The 16,899-nt window shown below is 36.3% G+C and overlaps 4 protein-coding genes across 5 annotated transcripts; 3 read left to right on the plus strand and 1 right to left on the minus strand.

Annotated features, from left to right (window-relative positions):
• Positions 1-2,082: 2,082 nt before the first annotated feature.
• Positions 2,083-5,156, minus strand: LOC147279301 (F-box/FBD/LRR-repeat protein At5g53840-like). 2 transcript variants are annotated; one of them, XM_086251207.1, is made up of 5 exons: positions 5,096-5,156; positions 3,545-4,531; positions 3,293-3,436; positions 2,384-2,682; positions 2,083-2,272 (listed from the first exon to the last, which is right to left on the minus strand). In XM_086251207.1, exons 2-5 carry the CDS (start codon positions 4,472-4,474, stop codon positions 2,248-2,250), a joined length of 1,398 nt encoding a protein of 465 aa, XP_086107333.1. In that variant the 5' UTR covers positions 4,475-4,531; positions 5,096-5,156; the 3' UTR covers positions 2,083-2,247. The 2 variants fall into 2 exon arrangements, with proteins under 2 accessions (XP_086107333.1, XP_086107334.1); XM_086251208.1 differs by having other exon boundaries at positions 2,083-2,682.
• Positions 5,157-7,211: 2,055 nt separating this feature from the next.
• Positions 7,212-9,155, plus strand: NPQ4 (Chlorophyll A-B binding family protein). Its single transcript, XM_086251280.1, has 4 exons — positions 7,212-7,555; positions 7,655-7,768; positions 8,323-8,566; positions 8,797-9,155. The coding sequence occupies exons 1-4, from the start codon at positions 7,322-7,324 to the stop codon at positions 9,039-9,041; spliced, it is 837 nt and encodes a 278-aa protein (XP_086107406.1). The 5' UTR covers positions 7,212-7,321; the 3' UTR covers positions 9,042-9,155.
• A 1,102-nt stretch (positions 9,156-10,257) lies between these two features.
• LOC147279303 (uncharacterized protein At4g08330, chloroplastic) lies at positions 10,258-12,318 on the plus strand. Its single transcript, XM_086251536.1, has 2 exons — positions 10,258-10,890; positions 11,687-12,318. The coding sequence occupies exons 1-2, from the start codon at positions 10,799-10,801 to the stop codon at positions 12,084-12,086; spliced, it is 492 nt and encodes a 163-aa protein (XP_086107662.1). The 5' UTR covers positions 10,258-10,798; the 3' UTR covers positions 12,087-12,318.
• Positions 12,319-12,560: 242 nt separating this feature from the next.
• On the plus strand, positions 12,561-15,500 carry LOC147279304 (esterase-like). The gene is made up of 6 exons (XM_086252020.1): positions 12,561-12,597; positions 12,781-12,837; positions 12,937-13,146; positions 13,539-13,708; positions 14,117-14,378; positions 14,784-15,500. The coding sequence occupies exons 1-6, from the start codon at positions 12,561-12,563 to the stop codon at positions 15,056-15,058; spliced, it is 1,011 nt and encodes a 336-aa protein (XP_086108146.1). The 3' UTR covers positions 15,059-15,500.
• The last annotated feature ends 1,399 nt before the right edge of the window (positions 15,501-16,899 follow it).

Raw genomic sequence — 16,899 nt, forward strand, 5'->3', positions numbered from 1 at the left:
CCCTGCCCCACCACCTAGCTTGGCCTCGTCCAGATCGAAGAGAGAGAAAGCGAGAGAGAGAGAGAGAGAGAGAGAGAGAAAGAGAAAGAGAAAGTAAGTAAGAGATGAGGCGACAGAGGGATAGGGCGGGGTCGGGGCTGGGTGCGACGGGGCTAGAGCTGGGTGGGGGGCACGACGAGGATGGGTTTGGGAAGGAAAGAGAGAGAGAGAGGGTCGGGCTAGGTGGTGGAGGGAGGGGCGAGGCTGGGTGGGGGAAGGGGGAGGGCCGGGTCAAGATGGTGCAAGGGTTGGGTGCGAGAAAGAGAGGAGAGGCAGAGAGAGATCGATGATAGAGAAATAGAGGAAATGCAGAGAGAGATGAGAGAGATGAGAGAGAAAGAGAGGTTGAGAGAGAATGTGAGTTTGAGAGAGAGGAAATGGGCGGGGCTGGGCTGATGGGGAAGAGGGATGGCCAGTGTAGGGGGAGTCTTCGGTGGAGGGGCAGTCACCGGTGATGGTAGGGGAGTCGACTGTGGTGGCTGGGGAGTGAAGGTGGGTCGGCGGTGGCTGGGGGTGAGGTTGGTGTGGCTGGGTTTTAATTCCTAGCTTTTTTATATTTTATAATTATTTTTTAAATGCACAAAAAATACATAAAATGCCCCTGCAAACTGGTCACATGCGAGTCACGTGACAAGTTTTTAACATAAAATTTGACGGAGTTGATCCTTGATTGAAATTCTTGAAAAATAATAGTCCTTGATTGAAACAAAGTGAAAACATGATCCTCAACTGAAAATAGGGGTATAGTTATAGTCATTTTACTAATATTTTCCCTTTAGATTATAATAATATATACGATTTTAAGGGTATATTTTAGGGTTTAGGATTTTATAAATTAATAATTATACACGTATTATAATTTAAGTGAATTGGTAACACTGCGCCATTATGCTACGTAGTGTTACGGTTACGCACAATAATTTCTCTGTAATATAGGTTGAAATTATTAATATTATACCCTACAAATATAAACATGACGTCCAATAATACCCTTACACATTAGATTAGTTACACCATATGACGGTATATCGGTTATATCTAATAATTTTTTTTTTCCCTAACATATGATACATGACATTGATAATATCTTCTTATGAAAAATGAACTTGGATATAAAAAAAAAAAAATTAAAAAACTCTCACTTTTTTTTTTTTGGTTACAAAGCATACAAACTAACAATGACATTCACTAAAACAACCAAAACTCATAACATCTATTTTGCACTGATCAATTTTAACAACAAGAAATTAAGAAGTCCACCTGCGTACGCTCGGTCACAAGATCATAACCCAACTTAGCTAATAAATCATCAGTAGAATTTACAATTTAGCTTCACGAAAAATATGCTAAAATGCACTAGACTACAATAGCTTGTTACAAACAAAAATTGTCAAGTTAGTTGGGATTAAAAAAAATTTGGGATTTTTTTTTTTTTTGTGTTTGTAGCATCATTTCTAATAGGATGTTCCACACTAGCATGTGCATGTGGATATGAAACAATATGTATAATTGCATGTGGTTTTAGAGCATCACAGGCTATGTGATGAAATAAATTAAGTCAAAAAAGCATGATACATATGGCTGGTTCTGAAGACTTGAGGACCACGTTCCATGCTCTGAAAAATGAAGCTCTGGTTGATATCATTTGCTCAGGTATTTCATATTATTCTAATCTCAAATTCTCAATCACCATGTTAGTAGGTTGCACAAGTCGGGCATGCTTGTAAGGTCCATGAGTATGAGGCCAGGAGCCTTACAGGTATGAGAATAAGATGGGGATTGAACCTTCAATTTAATCCACATATATCCATACATATTCACATACCAAGCCTAAATGTATCCACAAATTCATCTAATTCAAATTCCAAAAAAATGACCCACAAATATAAAATATATTCTTATATATATATATATTCAATAAAATATCCATTCATCAACAGTAGCAGAAAGTTAGAACATCCAATGAGAACTCATGCATGTTTTGGGCTTTGTTGGTTTTCTTTCTTACTACTTGTTTTACTTTATAAACAATGAAAGATGCAATATCGCAAAGCTCAAGTTTTCAAAATTCAAATCATAAGTGGCAAGAAAAAAAGGGTGAATGTGATTCCAGCCCATCTCATATGTTCTCTTGTCATTTTGCCACCAACTCATTCAAGAATCTAGATCTCACTTTCTCCATTGAGAAGCCAGATATTGCAAGCAACCTCATACCAAAATTTTCATCCTTGTCCTACAAGGCTACAACCAATCAGTAGAGGCATACAAAAGTTGCGTCCTGTTGCAAAGAGGAAGAAATATACAGATAGTAATTACAGACAAAGAAAATTATATGATGATTAACTCAGCTGCTGGCGGTAGTTCTGTTACAAGCTGCAAAGCACGCTTTCTCATTGCCCCAAATTTTTCCTCGGTTGTTACAAACTCGGCCAATATATTGGAGTCTTCACTGATAACCCTTTCAAGAACAATGACAACCTTTTCAAGCCCAACAGCATTCTCAATCAAGTACATGGCAAGCTCGGTTTCAATGATAGACCCAACAAACCCAGAAAATTTCACCACCTTAAGGCACTGATGAGGACATTTATTAACCTTCCTCATATTTCTCGAATGTTTCCCTAGCACGGATCTCCATCTTAACTGCACAAGGACATACCACAAATATATCAATCTTCCTCACAGACAAGTTAATTCAACATATAGAAGTTTGTCCAGAACTGAAAGCACACAATATGACGAAAAGAAGTGAAGAGGGTGAAATTAATAAGTGATTGGGAATGGACAAGGAGAGGGTATTATGAAAACCTTAAACAAAGGTTGTTTTTACTTAAATGAAATAACCAAGTTTATAATGAAACAATTTGAATTGAACTGGACACACTACAACCAATTTGTTGTCACCAGAAACGATCAACAACAAATTGGCGTATTTACTGACCTAACTTAATCAGAAAATAACAGAAACTCAGAAAGAGCAAATCTTCAGACTAACCTGCCTATGTTCTGTTTTATATTTTTCTCATTTTACATAGATAATACTTCAGGAAACCATGAAATCAAATCAAGTCCAAATGATGCTCATCAAATCAGCAGATATGGGGAACCGGGAATGCTTGAAAATAAAACCATTTAAACATGGAAATGCCTAAAATTAAGTTATAGTAGCTGTATGACAGTAGCAAACATGTCTTTCTCACTAATGTCCATTGTCAATATTGGCAATGATGAAAAATATTGAAGATTAATTTACCTTCAATGTAAATCCATGCAAGGAAGGAGATCGCTCAATCAAGGAAGTCAAATCAAGGAGGCTTAGCTTATCATTTGCGATAACACTCAATGATAATTCCTTCAGACTAGTTAATTCTGGAAATTCTGGAAGCTCAACCATGTTCTGAAAGACGAAAGTTAATGTTAAAAACTTGAAAATCATTTAATAAAAATAAGGCAATGCATATGTGTGTATATATAAAATAAGTACTGAATTATTTTATATACTGACCCAAGTCAGATTCATGTGCAGGTGGAGAGTCTCAAGCTGAGGAAAATACGTTGAAATTGGTTGAAAAGCTTTGGTTATACAATCAGCTTTTTCGGCAAGAGATACATTAACAAGGGAGGGTGCGTGCTCCAAAAGAATACCTCCTTCATAATTACGTATTCCACCATAGATAAATGACACGAGATTAGGAGCAGAAATCTCAACTCTGGATAAGTTCAGGCAATCACTTATCTGTAGGAACTTCAACCGGAGTGACGAACCAGCAGCTTTCAAATTTACTAACCTTGCTGAGCCAGAAACACAGAGGTGTTCAAGAAATTGGAAGTTGGATAGAAAGTGCTCAACTTGTTCACTGGTTATATTTACAAATGTCAAAGTGAGGTGTGTAAGGGACTTAATGCTGGAAACAAAAAAAGGGCTTTTAAATGGCTTGTCCGAAAAGATAAAAGAGTCAGGAGTACTTCCAAAACGTTTATTTCCTTTCAGGTCTATCTCAAGCCTCTGAACTCTCTTCCGCTTTGCAAATTCGATCCAATTGTCAATTTCAGAACTAGAACTGCAATCCAGTAAAGAAGAACGAATTCTGAATTCAACTAAGGTTGAACCCTGATGCAATTGCAAGCATTGATTCAGCTGCCAAGTGGTGTGTTGTATACTCTCCTTCCATGGTTTAGATAATGCATCTACATCATCAAAGTTGAGACATGTAACATGTGTCCACAAATATCTCCACCTCTTAGATACGACACAAGTTCTTGCTGCTTCTCTAGTACTCAATTGGGAAAGAATGGTGATTAGAATGTTGTCGGGCAGCTGACTAGTCCCATCCTCCTCCAATTCACTGTCTCCCTTATCACCCAAATTGATAATCCCAATTTTATGTCGTTTTTCATATGTCGATTCAGTCTGCTTAGCTGTTCTTATCGCCATTAAACCTTCTTATGACTTTGCTCTTTTTTTTAATTATTAGAAGGGTAAACAAATAAGCTGCCCAAAGTGGAAAAAACTAATGAATACAAAAACCAAACACCAAATATTCAAAAAGAACCAATAAATATCTAAATAGGCAAGCGATATGCAATAAAACCCGGAAGATAAAAAGTAGGTTCTTGATGTAATTAAGCTAGAACCTCTCTGTGTGCTAGTGAGTTTAGCAGCTCAACATGGAAACAAATAAAAGAAATTAAACAGCATTAAGAAGGGGGCAACATTAATCTTCTTGTTGGATTTCTCTATATAAAATCAAAGCAGCAAACACGTGATGTGCTATACAGCCTATACCCAATAACCCAATTAAGCAGCTAATATATAAAGAAACGAACATGGACTACAAAACTACCAATCCAAACAATGTCCTAGTCTAATTCTTCTGTCCTGTACAGAATCTAAAACAATCGATGTACCCATTAAACCAAAGCAGCAAAGTTAATTGAATACGAAAAAGCCCGCAAATTTAATCGAAAAGGGTAATGTAATTGCAAAAAATCTAACATGCAACATGAAATAATCTACGTGAATCAATTGAACAAGGAGAGAAAGGAAGAAACTTACTTGTTAGAGTGAATGCCGCGCTGAGCGAGCGAGAGGTTGGTGACGATATCGAAGCTCAGAGATATGAGAAATGAGAGTTGCAGAGATTCACACTTGATTTTAAGTGGGATTCTTTTTTGCTGCACTTTTTTCTTTTTTTGGTTCAACCGTTTCAAGTGGGATTCCTTTTTAGTACAAGATTACTTTTGCTTATATTCCAAGAGATTAGACCTTTATCACGATATTCTTTTTGGGGTTACGTACCTACTTACAAGTTTTGAGTGTGGATTAAATTAATACAATAATCTACAATATTTAAGTGTATTAGTCATCATGGTAAAAAAAAGAAAGTGTATTAGTCATAATTGTGATTGTAGGCAGTCAAATAAATATACAAATTATGGAGCAATTCATAAAGACCTCGAGTTATTCGTAAACTGCCGATCAATCGTCAAGAAAAAAAGTTTCTATTTCGTACATAGTTTGTAGTATAACCTAAAAGGTTTGGCTCTAAGTTAGTACCCAAAACTAAAAAAACAAGTCATGTACTTTTTTGCTGAATTTTTTTTTTGGATTTCTTCATTTACTAATACTCTTTTTAGGTAATAATGAAATTTCACATGCGTTGATAAGAGAGCTTTTTTTTGGATGTTCAGGCTGTGCTTGACACATGCTAAGTTAAACAGGGTTGGTCTTTAATGAATCGTCCGTCCTATAGTTTTTTAGTGTAATCATAATACCATTACATAGTATTATTAATTCATTTATGTATAACACATGTATATTTATTAATAATATATCTTATACATTAAAAGGGTATAAACTTATCGTCTGCTTATATTATAATACATGGATTGAATTAGTACATAATATCACATTACATTACGGTATTTCGGGTACAAATAAAAATTTATCTTCTTCCTTCTTTCCGAACTGGACCCTCTCTAGTGGTTGGCGACCTCTTCAGATCACATTCCTTAACAAATTTGGGCTTGTTTTATCTTGAATTTAATCAGGCCATCATGTGTTGGCCCTGTTGAGATAGAAATAAAACCAAAACCCAATTATAGCTGGGTCCTTGCGGTGGTCCACGTTCTATTGTTAGGGCCTAAGACCACTGGGTAGGAACCTGGGCATCATCCTAGCAAGATGCTTTTATACCATGGAAATGCTCCTCTGTACAAATGTACAAAGTGTTAACAAAATGTTACCTGATATGACTATTGATTTTGTATACAAGTTTATTATGAATATTAAATTGGCAAAGATATATTACTATGGTTCAAGCTGCGCCAACAAAAACCTTCAAATATCCAGATCCACCATGCGTGTTCATAGATGTCTTCAAACATGATATGTCCTCTTTGGATACCCTTTTGTAATTGTACCCAACTTGTATTTTTGCAGGAATTGCAATGTGTGGTTCACATCTCCAACACTTGTGTAGTTGTGTGGATCACTCCCTCAAACAGAGAGGCCTGTGTGAGACCCCAAGAGAAAGTTGCAAGTGAAGACATGTGTTTTTGTCAATATCCCATTTGTATGTTGGTCACAGATCCAGACCCAAAAAATGAAAAATGAAATATCTGGTTCACAGATTCATTGCTTGCATAGTGAGGCAGCCAAACCTGGCTTGTGTTTAAGAAACGAGCAGCCTAGTGCTGAGGCACTGAGCTCAATTGAGTTGACTCCGTATACGAAGATTAAGAGTTTAAGAATCAAACTTTTGTCATGAGTACGAAGTTAAAAGTGATTTACCAATTCTAATTCTTACAAATTGACTGTAATTATTGAATTTCTTTAGTGATTGGTATGATTGAGTAGTCTAAGTTCACATATGTATAGAATTCAAAATTATGTTTGCCCACATGAAACACATAATGGATACTAAGATCACATTAATTAGCTGCTACATTATGCAACAATTACATTGAATATTCTGTTGTTATGCTGTGTTGTTATAGTTATGGAACTCTTGAAAACAGATGGGTCTTAACCAGTCAAAACATTACACGTGTCTGTTTGTGTGCTATATACTGAGACATTATCTTCAACATCACAAAGTACACAAGACGTGGAACTCTAATTGCCCATCAATTACTCACACACCATATCCACATCTCTCATGAATCTGATAGAACAGTCCTCTACTCTGACACACACCTCTTGCTCACTCCTTAAAAAAGCATTGTGAGCAAAGATAATAATCTTGTTCACAATCAATTAAAACCCAAGAGCGAAAAAACCATGGCTCAAACAATGCTGCTCATGTCTAGTAGTGTGTCTACAAGCCATGTGGTGGATTTGAAGTCAGACCCTTTACTCCAAGTACAAGTTCAAAGACTTAGGCCCAAGCCATTCTCTCAGCTTGTGTTCAGACCACTCCCTTCATCATCATCCTCTTCTTTCACATCATCATCATCCCCTGCAATTTCAACTGTGGTTGCTCTCTTCAAGTCTAAAACCAAAGCCCCTACTAAGGTTAATTTTCATTTCTTTCTTTCTCTTTGTAACCAAAACACATGATTTACATGCATTTGTTTGATTTGGTTTCATTTTGTGTTGTTACCAATTGAACAGGCCCCACCCCCCAAGCCAAAGAAAGAAGATGGTATCTTTGGCACCTCTGGAGGCATTGGCTTCACAAAGCAGAATGAGCTCTTCGTGGGTCGGGTTGCCATGATTGGCTTTGCTGTAAGACAATCTTCTGCTTGCTCTCTTTATTCTTGTTCAGTATAATCTTACTCACTTATGCATGAACATACATAAATACATATACACATGTGTCTTTTTGATGCACCTTCCATTTATTAATTGCTTAAAACTTACTAGACTAGTCTAATTAGTTGTATTATATAGAAGTTGATTGAGAAAGAAGTTGTGTCAATTAGTTCAATCTTTAAAATTTACCTTAGGTGATGTTAGGCTGCTTGTATTGTTTTCCTAAGAAAATGAACATTTTGGTCCCCCTTAGGGCCTTGCCATGACTAGCCAGCCAAAAGCTTGAGATAAGGTCCAAATAAAACCAAATTTGTTATCAAATCCCACTTTAAGTGGGTAGGCATATGCTTGATAAGTGAAAGAGAGGGATCAGATATACATTTAACTAGTATCATGCCCTTGATAAGTCGGTCCAGTTATAACATTATCTAAAATAATGGATGGTACCCATGTGGAATGAGAAGTGAAGCATGAAATTTTTCAATTTTTTTTGTTTTGTTATGAGCCTTTTTGTGCAAACATTGCAGGCATCCTTGTTGGGAGAAGCAATTACAGGAAAAGGAATTCTTGCACAATTGAATCTGGAAACTGGAGTTCCCATTTATGAAGCTGAACCTCTTCTTCTCTTCTTCATCCTTTTCACCCTACTTGGAGCCATAGGAGCTCTTGGTGATCGTGGTAGCTTCGTCGATGACCCTCCCACCGGAATTGAAAGGGCAGTGATCCCTCCAGGCAAAGGATTTAGGTCAGCCTTAGGTCTCAGGGAAGGAGGTAACTATCTAATTTACACTTATTTTGTAATATTCTCTATCTCTTGCAATGTATTATATTATATTATATTGTCAAACTGTCAATTTGAATCATATGTTTAAGCAGAACCCATTTGATCAATGATTCAGATTGAGAGTCCGAGAAAATTTCCTACAAAATAATTGGTATCCTCATTTGTGCTATTTGACATGACATGGATAATTCTAATGAGATTTTGGTGTCTTGCATAGGTCCTCTCTTTGGATTCACAAAGGCAAATGAGCTATTTGTAGGAAGATTGGCTCAGTTGGGATTTGCATTCTCTCTAATTGGAGAAATCATCACAGGGAAGGGAGCTCTAGCCCAGTTAAACATTGAGACTGGAGTCCCCATCAATGAAATTGAACCCCTTGTGTTGCTCAATGTTGTCTTCTTCTTCATTGCTGCATTGAATCCTGGGACTGGTAAATTTGTCACAGATGAAGAAGAAGAATAGAACAAGCTTGTAATTGTGCTCACAAGAAGCTTATTTTAATCACCATGTATCAGATAATACTCTCTCTATTTCTTCCTCTAATTTTTATTTAGTCTTCTATTTTTTGTTCCCCTAGTCATGTGGAAGTTTAGCCTATAGGCTATAGCAACATAGTGCAATGCAGGCTTGGAAAGTTGGTCTTTCATTTATAAAGGGTACTGTTTTTGGCCATCTCAAAAGGCAAGGTGTGCTGGAGTCTTCACTTTAACAAGAGATTCCTTGCTCTACTAGCCCTTAAGATTCTTTTTGTTATTAATCACGTTACTTCCTATGGTTTAAAAAGATAAAAAGAAAAAGAAAAAACAAAAGAATGAGAAATTTTAAGTAATACAAAATACAACGACGGCTTGTAACTTCAGTGATAGAAAACATTTGTGATTTACTTTCATATTCAAAGTCAAAGTTCGACTCGCGATTCCTTTGTAACCAACTAAAAAGCAATGAGCCAATGTTTTCAACTCTACCTGCAGGGAGTCAAAGTCCATAAATAAACGGGTTGGAATTTCATTTGCTGGCACTAGCAAGCTGTGAGAATTACAGAGGAGACTGTTATGTACTTACCATTCTATGTTTGTGATTTGTAATCTTCTACAAGATCTACCTATAAATATTAGGAGATAGGCTAATAGCATAACAGAGCCGGGATTTAAAATTTGAATGGACTAAACTTTTAAAAGAATAGGATTATAATAAATAAGCAAAATCAGAAAAGAGAATTGAATTTAAAATAAAGACTGAAATGAATCGGAGATTAAGATTAAAGTGGCCTAAGATCATTTAAACTATAATAATACAAAATAAAAAATAAAAAAAATTTGCTGCTAACAAATAAAGTTAGAACAGCCTACATAACAAATTGTGGTGGGAAAAATTTGTTGACGACATAACACACGTGAGACTGAGACTGTAGAGACTTTTTTTACTAGAAATTTTGACTACATTACAGTGCAGACGGTAAAATTAGGAATTTTGAAAACAGAAAAATAAAAGTAAATTCATTATCAATGCAAGCTCTGAAGTTAGTTATCAATAGTAATACAAGCTTTACAAAAGTCATGATAGGCAAAACAAACACAACAAATCAACATCACCAAACTTAAACGCACAAAATTTTTGGTTAGTCAAATTAAACGCCGTTGAATTATCCACAATGCACTTAAATTTGATCCCTTGTCCTAACTAAAAAAAAAAAAAAAAAAAAGCACAAAACTATCTGACAATCTGATCATTTTTGTTCTTTAATAAAAATATTATTACTTCAGATTTTTAATAATATTTTAAAAGAAAAAAATAAATTAGAACATCCTTATTGCCGTTGAAGTCCACGTCAGCACAAAGAAAACTCATGGAGAGAGAAGCAAAGGCCACGCCAAGGAGCGTAGTCGGCATTCCCACTGGGGAGTCTATCTCTATCTATCTGCTCTGGAATTCAGATTCTTCTTCTTTCTCGATACTTTTTTGGCTCTGAAACTACGTCGTATCGGATCGGATCAAGCTCAACTGCGATTGCTCATTGTTGGCGGTTAAGCTCACCCGAATCAGGCGGGACACGTTCGTCACCAACTACTTATCCACCTCCGTCTGTCTCTATCTCTGTCTGTGACGCAAACTGTACTCTCAAAAATAGTCTTCGTTTTCAGAAGTCACCGTCACCGTCACCGTCACCGTCACCGTCACAACCACCATCATCGGAGCCGTTGATTTTAGCATCGTCTGGAATGGACAGAACGAGGATTCTCAGAGACAGTTATCTCCTCGGAGCTTACCATCCTTCCTTATCTTCTTCGTCTCGCGCAGATGTCAATTACAGGTTCCATCTCTCTCTCTCTGAAATCAATCTTTGCTATAACAAATTGGGGTTTTTTCCTTTATCTTTCTTTGATAATGTGAAAATAAAAATTGAATCTTTGATATCTGGGTGTGGCTTCAGTTGTTATTTGTACTTAATCATAAGAAAAGAAGACCAAATTAATGAAAGTATTTATAGGATCTATTTGTGTTTGTTGGTGTACAATTCAATGTCTAAATTGTTATGGCCCAGAAACTCTTTAGTTTAGGATTATAATAATGAATGAAGCCCATTAAGTCTATGAAAAGGGACCTCAACAAAATTACCAAAAATTGATCAAAAAAAAGAAAACAAAATTACCAAAAATGTTGTTAATTGGAAGAAAAAGGAAAAATTATCAGAAACCTCCCCTGAAATTTCCCACTATACAAAACTGGACTTTCTTGCAGTTGTTGATACATATTAATGTCTCCATGGACCATCAGTATCTTGTAGGAAAGAGAGGGATGCAAACATTTATCATTAGATTCACTACATAATCTAGTGGCCATAGCACTTACCTCTCATGCCTTAGCCTCCTTTGATAAAAAAAAAAAAAAAAAAGAGCTCTAACCTCTAACACCTTGTTGTTCATAACAAAATAGAATAATTCAAGTGCTAAGAGTAACACAATTTTGTTCTAAATGTTTAAAATTACAGGAACATAAGCATTTGAAGTATCTTCTACTCTACAAACTCTATGGGTCATTTTCAAATTTGGTTGTGTTTGTTTTGGATCATATTTACAGAACATATTATATAGTTCTTTTTCATGCAGCTGTGGTTCTTGTGGCTATGAACTAAACCTAAGCTCCAACAACCGAAACACCACTAGCATTGGCTCTCGGAAGTATGGAAAATCTATAAAGCGCGGGATCATATCGTTCTTTCATATTGATGAGAGCAGATTTACACAGGTTGATGAACTTCAATGTAAACCCCATTTCTCCAAGCGTTCGTGGGGTTTGTTCAGCCGAAGAACTAAACTTCTTTGTCGCAAGTGTGGGAACCATATAGGAAATGCTTATGATGATTATACTTCATCATACGCACTTGTATTGGATGTACCAGATTCATCCTCAGGCCGCGAAGCTTCCAAATGCAGAAAATATGATGTTAGAATTCGCACTTTGCAGCCTTCGAATTCTGAAGAATGTGACACTCCAACTTTAGGTTGACATACATGAGCAAGCCTATTTTGTATTTTCCTTCATGCCAAAGAGGCATCTGCATCAACAGTCAAACATTTGCTTCCACAACAACGTAAGGGTGTTCTCTGTATTAATGGTATCTGTTTTGTGTTTGCCCATATTTATTTAGAAACTTGTATATAGAACTTTTCAGTGTTGAAAGAATTATGGTGTGGAATTTTGAAGTGATTTGAATGATTGAGCAAAGGTTGTTGGTACATAGCTTTGCTGGCCTCTTAATTTGTTGGATTCTAGCTAATCTCTGAACTATTATTTCAACATTAACCTTGTGCATGCCTTTGACACTAAACACACCACTAATTTTATGTTCTAGGAAGATTGGAAGAGCCTAGGGCAATACTAGAATGACCCAAAGTTCTATTATTTTAAAAAAGACAAAAAAAAAAAAAAAAGGAATGCTTATACTCCTACGGTCCTACCCGCTTCCTAAATCATAAGGTGATGGAGGTTTTGGAAGTAGCTAAATTCCATGAACTTTGTGCATGCCTTAGTTTTCTTTTTCTTTTTCTTCTCTCAATCAAAGTAACTGAATCTTGGATCTTTTTAATTTATTTTTATGAGCAAGTACTGCCAGTACCCCAAATTGTAACCCCCTAGAAGAAGGGGTACTACACCATGGCAATGTCCGAAAATTAATTGTAGAAAAGAAAAGAATTTTGAGACTTGCTCATACCTGGCTTTTGTTTTTGTTTTCCAAGGTCAAATTTGGCACAAAGTGGTAGGCCCAAGAAGCTCTCTGGACACTCATTTTCTTGGTTTTTTTTTTTTTTTTTTTGAATTGTTTTCTGATTAAATTAACTTAAAATTTGTGGTTTAGCAAAGAGTCTTGGCTACCCCTATCTAAGCGCATATCTGGATTCCCTTGGGACCAACTTCACACGCGGTGCAAACTTTGCTACTGCAGCTTCCACCATCACACTGCCAAGTCTCATTCTACCAGCTGGTGGGTTCAGTCCCTTCTACCTCGATATTCAATACATGCAGTTCATGCAACTAAAGTCCAGATCACAACTCATAAGGCATCGTGGTAAAAAACACTCAAATTTTAAGATTACAACTATTCGATCCTTCACATTAATTGATGTGTTTGCAAGGTGGTCTACGTACTGCATCTCTAATGGAGTTGAGACTCACCTACATATGTGAGATTGTTTATGCATGTCATGTGATAGTGCTGAGTAGTAGAATAATACCGTACCGTCTTTTAAGTGAATTATTCTATATATATCATTTAGCATTGTCACGTAGTAAGAACAAATTTACAAGTAGATCACACCTTTATTAGAGATGGGTCGGTAATGTTATTCACAAATGTAATCTCTAACATTGTTCAGATTTTAGCATATGGCTACAATTATTCGGTGAGACATCGTTTTTAGCCAAAACTTTGTCATTAATGGAGCTTTGCTCAATTTGTAGGGGGAGTATTTGCAAGTTTAATGCCCAAGGAGGAATACTTCTCTAAAGCTTTATACACATTCGACATAGGTCAGAACGACCTTGGCCAAGGGTTCTTTGGTAACATGACTATACAGCAAGTCAATGCATCTGTTCCTGATATAATCAGTGGGTTCTCAACAAATATTAAGGTAATTAATCATTCACAGTGATATGTTTGGATTATGGTACATCAGACATGGGGTCTATAGGTTGGGTTAGGCTGGGTTAGGCTGGGCCAAGCCAACCACCCCATATAACCAAGAAGCCCATTTATTTGCCAATCAGGTGCAGTTGTTGACCCTTTACAGATTCTGGCCCAAATGAGGCCCACTAAAATATGAGTCATATTTCTAAGCCCTTTTAAAACATATAAAATTACATGGCATATATTTCATTAAGATCATGCATTCAAACATGATTTTACCTTATCAATCGACGTAATTAATAGTCTGGTAACATAACATGTTTGTTTGTCTGGTAAAAGAACATTTTTTTTAATTTTTTTATTGCTCGTTATATGTTTACTAAATTGTGTTGCTAATGTTGTGACAATGTAGAAAATATATGATTTGGGAGCAAGGTCATTTTGGATCCACAACACAGGGCCAATTGGTTGCCTCCCTTACATTAATGCCAATTTTCCATCAGCTAAGGATGAGGTTGGCTGTGCAAAGCCCTACAATGAAGTAGCTCAGCATTTTAACCACAAGCTGAAGCAGGCCACACTTCAACTTAGGAAGGAACTTCCTTTGGCTGCATTCACTTATGTAGATGTCTATTCTGTCAAATATTCTCTTTACAAGGAACCCAAAAAATATGGTAAGCCACTAAGCCTTATTATTTCACAAAACATTCTAATATTTTATAATTACAAATTTGTAGCTTTTTTTTTTCTTTCTCCTAAGCAATTTTAAGGATTCTGCTAGACTCAGGGCATGTTATTGATTTTGGTGGACATTTTGAAGAGTAATGTCCAAATCTCAAAATGTTAAATCGAAATTAGTTTGAAAGTTTTTCATTTGCTCATATATATATATGAAGTCACTCTGAATCTCATTTATTTCTAACAAGTAAGACATTGTCATGTCATTCATCACATTATTTGCGATCAAAATTAAGAAAAAGTTTTGGTAACCATGATATATTGCAGTGGGAAAGCATGGAGTAATTCGATGAATCAAATTTTTTTCAATTGTATTAAAAATTGCCTGCAAAACTTTTCAGGCTTTGAGCTCCCACTTGTTGCTTGTTGTGGCTATGGTGGCAAGTATAACTACAACGGCAGTGCTGAATGTGGAGCAACAGTTACAGTGAAGGGAAGCCAAATATTTGTTGGTTCATGCAAACAACCATCGGTTAGAGTGAATTGGGATGGTGGTCATTATACTGAGGCAGCTGCCAAGTTTATTTTTGATAAAATTTCAACTGGAGCATTTTCAGATCCACCCCTACCCTTCAAGAAGGCATGTCACAGGAGTTTGGACAAAGAACTTAATTAGTCAATAAGTGCAGGCATGTGAGAATGATTTGGTATTGCAATAATTGTCTTGTATCTTATAACATGTCCCTTAAGCCTTTAATTAGGTAATAATTTAGAACCCCACAGAAATTGAAGGCTCTGTGCATTTAGATTTTAATAAAAACAACAACCTCTGTCTCACAAAGTCTTATCCCATTTTACCAATCGATGTAAGTAGGCATGTAATTTCTCTCTTTCATCTACTTTAACACAATCCTTCTGGTGGCGCTGGTTAAACTCATGGGTAGAACTTGTATTTGAAGATGGGTTTGCAAGGAAATGGTGCCCAAATACTTATATATACTTTGGCGATCTGAGACTATGCTAACACTCCTCCTAGTGTGTTAAGGTGAAATGTGAGCATAGTGCCACATCGCTTGGGTACTTTTGAAATATGTTGTATATAATTATGCACTTGGACACCCTTTCCTTGTATGTTGGTTTTCAGGATACCTTATACCAATGTGTTTAATAATTTACACTCCTTGCAGGACTCACTTCACAAAAATCATCTATAACATGCCTACATATTGGGGGTGCCAAGGAGTACCATTAACATTTTTTTAATAAGAATTTCTTTTAGTAAAATATGGGAGAAGAGTAGCTTTTGAGGTTAGCCCAGATGGTGAGGGTGGATGTGATGAGAGTTAGAATTAAGTTAAGTTCAGAGTTTGACTCCCTCCGATGAAAAAAATAAAAAATTATATAAATATATATATGCATGAGAAAAGAAAATTTGATCACTTAAAAACTAGTAAAAGAAGATGATGAGAAATTGAACCTATCTAAAGAGATACATAGTAGAAGAAAGCTGGTCTCATGTGGGTTGTTCCAGGCTTCCAGCTTGAAGTGAAATGAAGATAAAAGGAGAGAAAAGAAGGGATTTTAGAGTGAGGCCGACAAGGTGTCAAGAGCAGTCTCAAAAATGGTAGCTATATATTTGCAGATTATGTAATGGATTTCCTCAAAATTGAAAAGTTGTTCATTTGACCTGTGCTCGGCTGCTAGCTAGCTAGCTTCAGAAAAAAGATGTCCTATAAATTATGGCTTTATCGAAACCGACCACATGCCTTTCACAGCAAATAGTTTCATCAAATTGGCCATATTTGCATCTTCTCTTAATATAGAGGGTTGTAGGTAATTCGTGTGGGGCTCTTGCGATTTTGGCACACAACATTTATGTCCCAAAGCAAATCTATATCAATTAATTAAGAGTGTTGCTATTTGCACACTATTTTTTTTCTTTTTGCACATCTCCACCAACTTATTTTGTGAAATTACTTAATTGACACAAAAATAAATTATCTTAAAGCACAACTCACATCATTTGAAAAAAACAAAAAAACATCTTCTTACACACCCCAAACCCAACACTCCTAAATTACAACTACACACTTCACCCTCAAACTCACCTCCAACCACAACCAAAACACACCCCACCCGTGACCCCACCTCCATTCCAAAATTGCCGACACTCACCTCCCGCCGTCAACCCACCTTCATCGCCGCCATGCATCATTTCTCCACCATAGCCATTGGAAGTTTGAGACATGCCCTAACCTAAATTTTTTGGATTTGAATGTAAATCTAATGCTTTCTTATCTAATTTCAATTGGTTAATCAATCCCAATATCTTTTTCGTCCGTTTGCGATGATTTGGAGTGAGGTTTTTTAGAGTGCAAGAGTGAATTTTCTGGTTATTCATTTTCGGATTCGCAGGTCGTTCGGCACTGGTTTGTTAGACATTTCGGTTTCGTTTGGTAGTAAGCTGTCGAACCTTTCAGTTTTGTTCGGTAGTAAGCTGTCGAACGAAACTGAAAG

This window comes from Dryas octopetala, chromosome 7 (assembly GCF_963921425.1).
Source record: "Dryas octopetala chromosome 7, drDryOcto1.1, whole genome shotgun sequence".
NCBI lineage: Eukaryota > Viridiplantae > Streptophyta > Magnoliopsida > Rosales > Rosaceae > Dryas > Dryas octopetala.

What these genes read in the sequence shown, in the direction of transcription:
- LOC147279301 (XM_086251207.1), bottom strand. Translation starts at nt 4,474, where the DNA reads ATGGCGATAAGAACAGCTAAGCAGACTGAATCGACATATGAAAAACGA. An exon ending in TGCATGGATTTACATTGAAG is followed by an intron (nt 2,683 to 3,292) that starts GTAAATTAATCT and finishes GTCCTTGTGCAG; the next exon opens with TTAAGATGGAGATCCGTGCT. An exon ending in GAACTACCGCCAGCAGCTGA is followed by an intron (nt 2,273 to 2,383) that starts GTTAATCATCAT and finishes GTAGCCTTGTAG; the next exon opens with GACAAGGATGAAAATTTTGG.
- NPQ4 (XM_086251280.1), top strand. Translation starts at nt 7,322, where the DNA reads ATGGCTCAAACAATGCTGCTCATGTCTAGTAGTGTGTCTACAAGCCAT. An exon ending in AAACCAAAGCCCCTACTAAG is followed by an intron (nt 7,556 to 7,654) that starts GTTAATTTTCAT and finishes CCAATTGAACAG; the next exon opens with GCCCCACCCCCCAAGCCAAA. An exon ending in TTGCCATGATTGGCTTTGCT is followed by an intron (nt 7,769 to 8,322) that starts GTAAGACAATCT and finishes CAAACATTGCAG; the next exon opens with GCATCCTTGTTGGGAGAAGC.
- LOC147279303 (XM_086251536.1), top strand. Translation starts at nt 10,799, where the DNA reads ATGGACAGAACGAGGATTCTCAGAGACAGTTATCTCCTCGGAGCTTAC. An exon ending in CGCGCAGATGTCAATTACAG is followed by an intron (nt 10,891 to 11,686) that starts GTTCCATCTCTC and finishes TTTTTCATGCAG; the next exon opens with CTGTGGTTCTTGTGGCTATG.
- LOC147279304 (XM_086252020.1), top strand. Translation starts at nt 12,561, where the DNA reads ATGGAGGTTTTGGAAGTAGCTAAATTCCATGAACTTT. An exon ending in GGTTCTCAACAAATATTAAG is followed by an intron (nt 13,709 to 14,116) that starts GTAATTAATCAT and finishes GTGACAATGTAG; the next exon opens with AAAATATATGATTTGGGAGC. An exon ending in CAAGGAACCCAAAAAATATG is followed by an intron (nt 14,379 to 14,783) that starts GTAAGCCACTAA and finishes AAAACTTTTCAG; the next exon opens with GCTTTGAGCTCCCACTTGTT.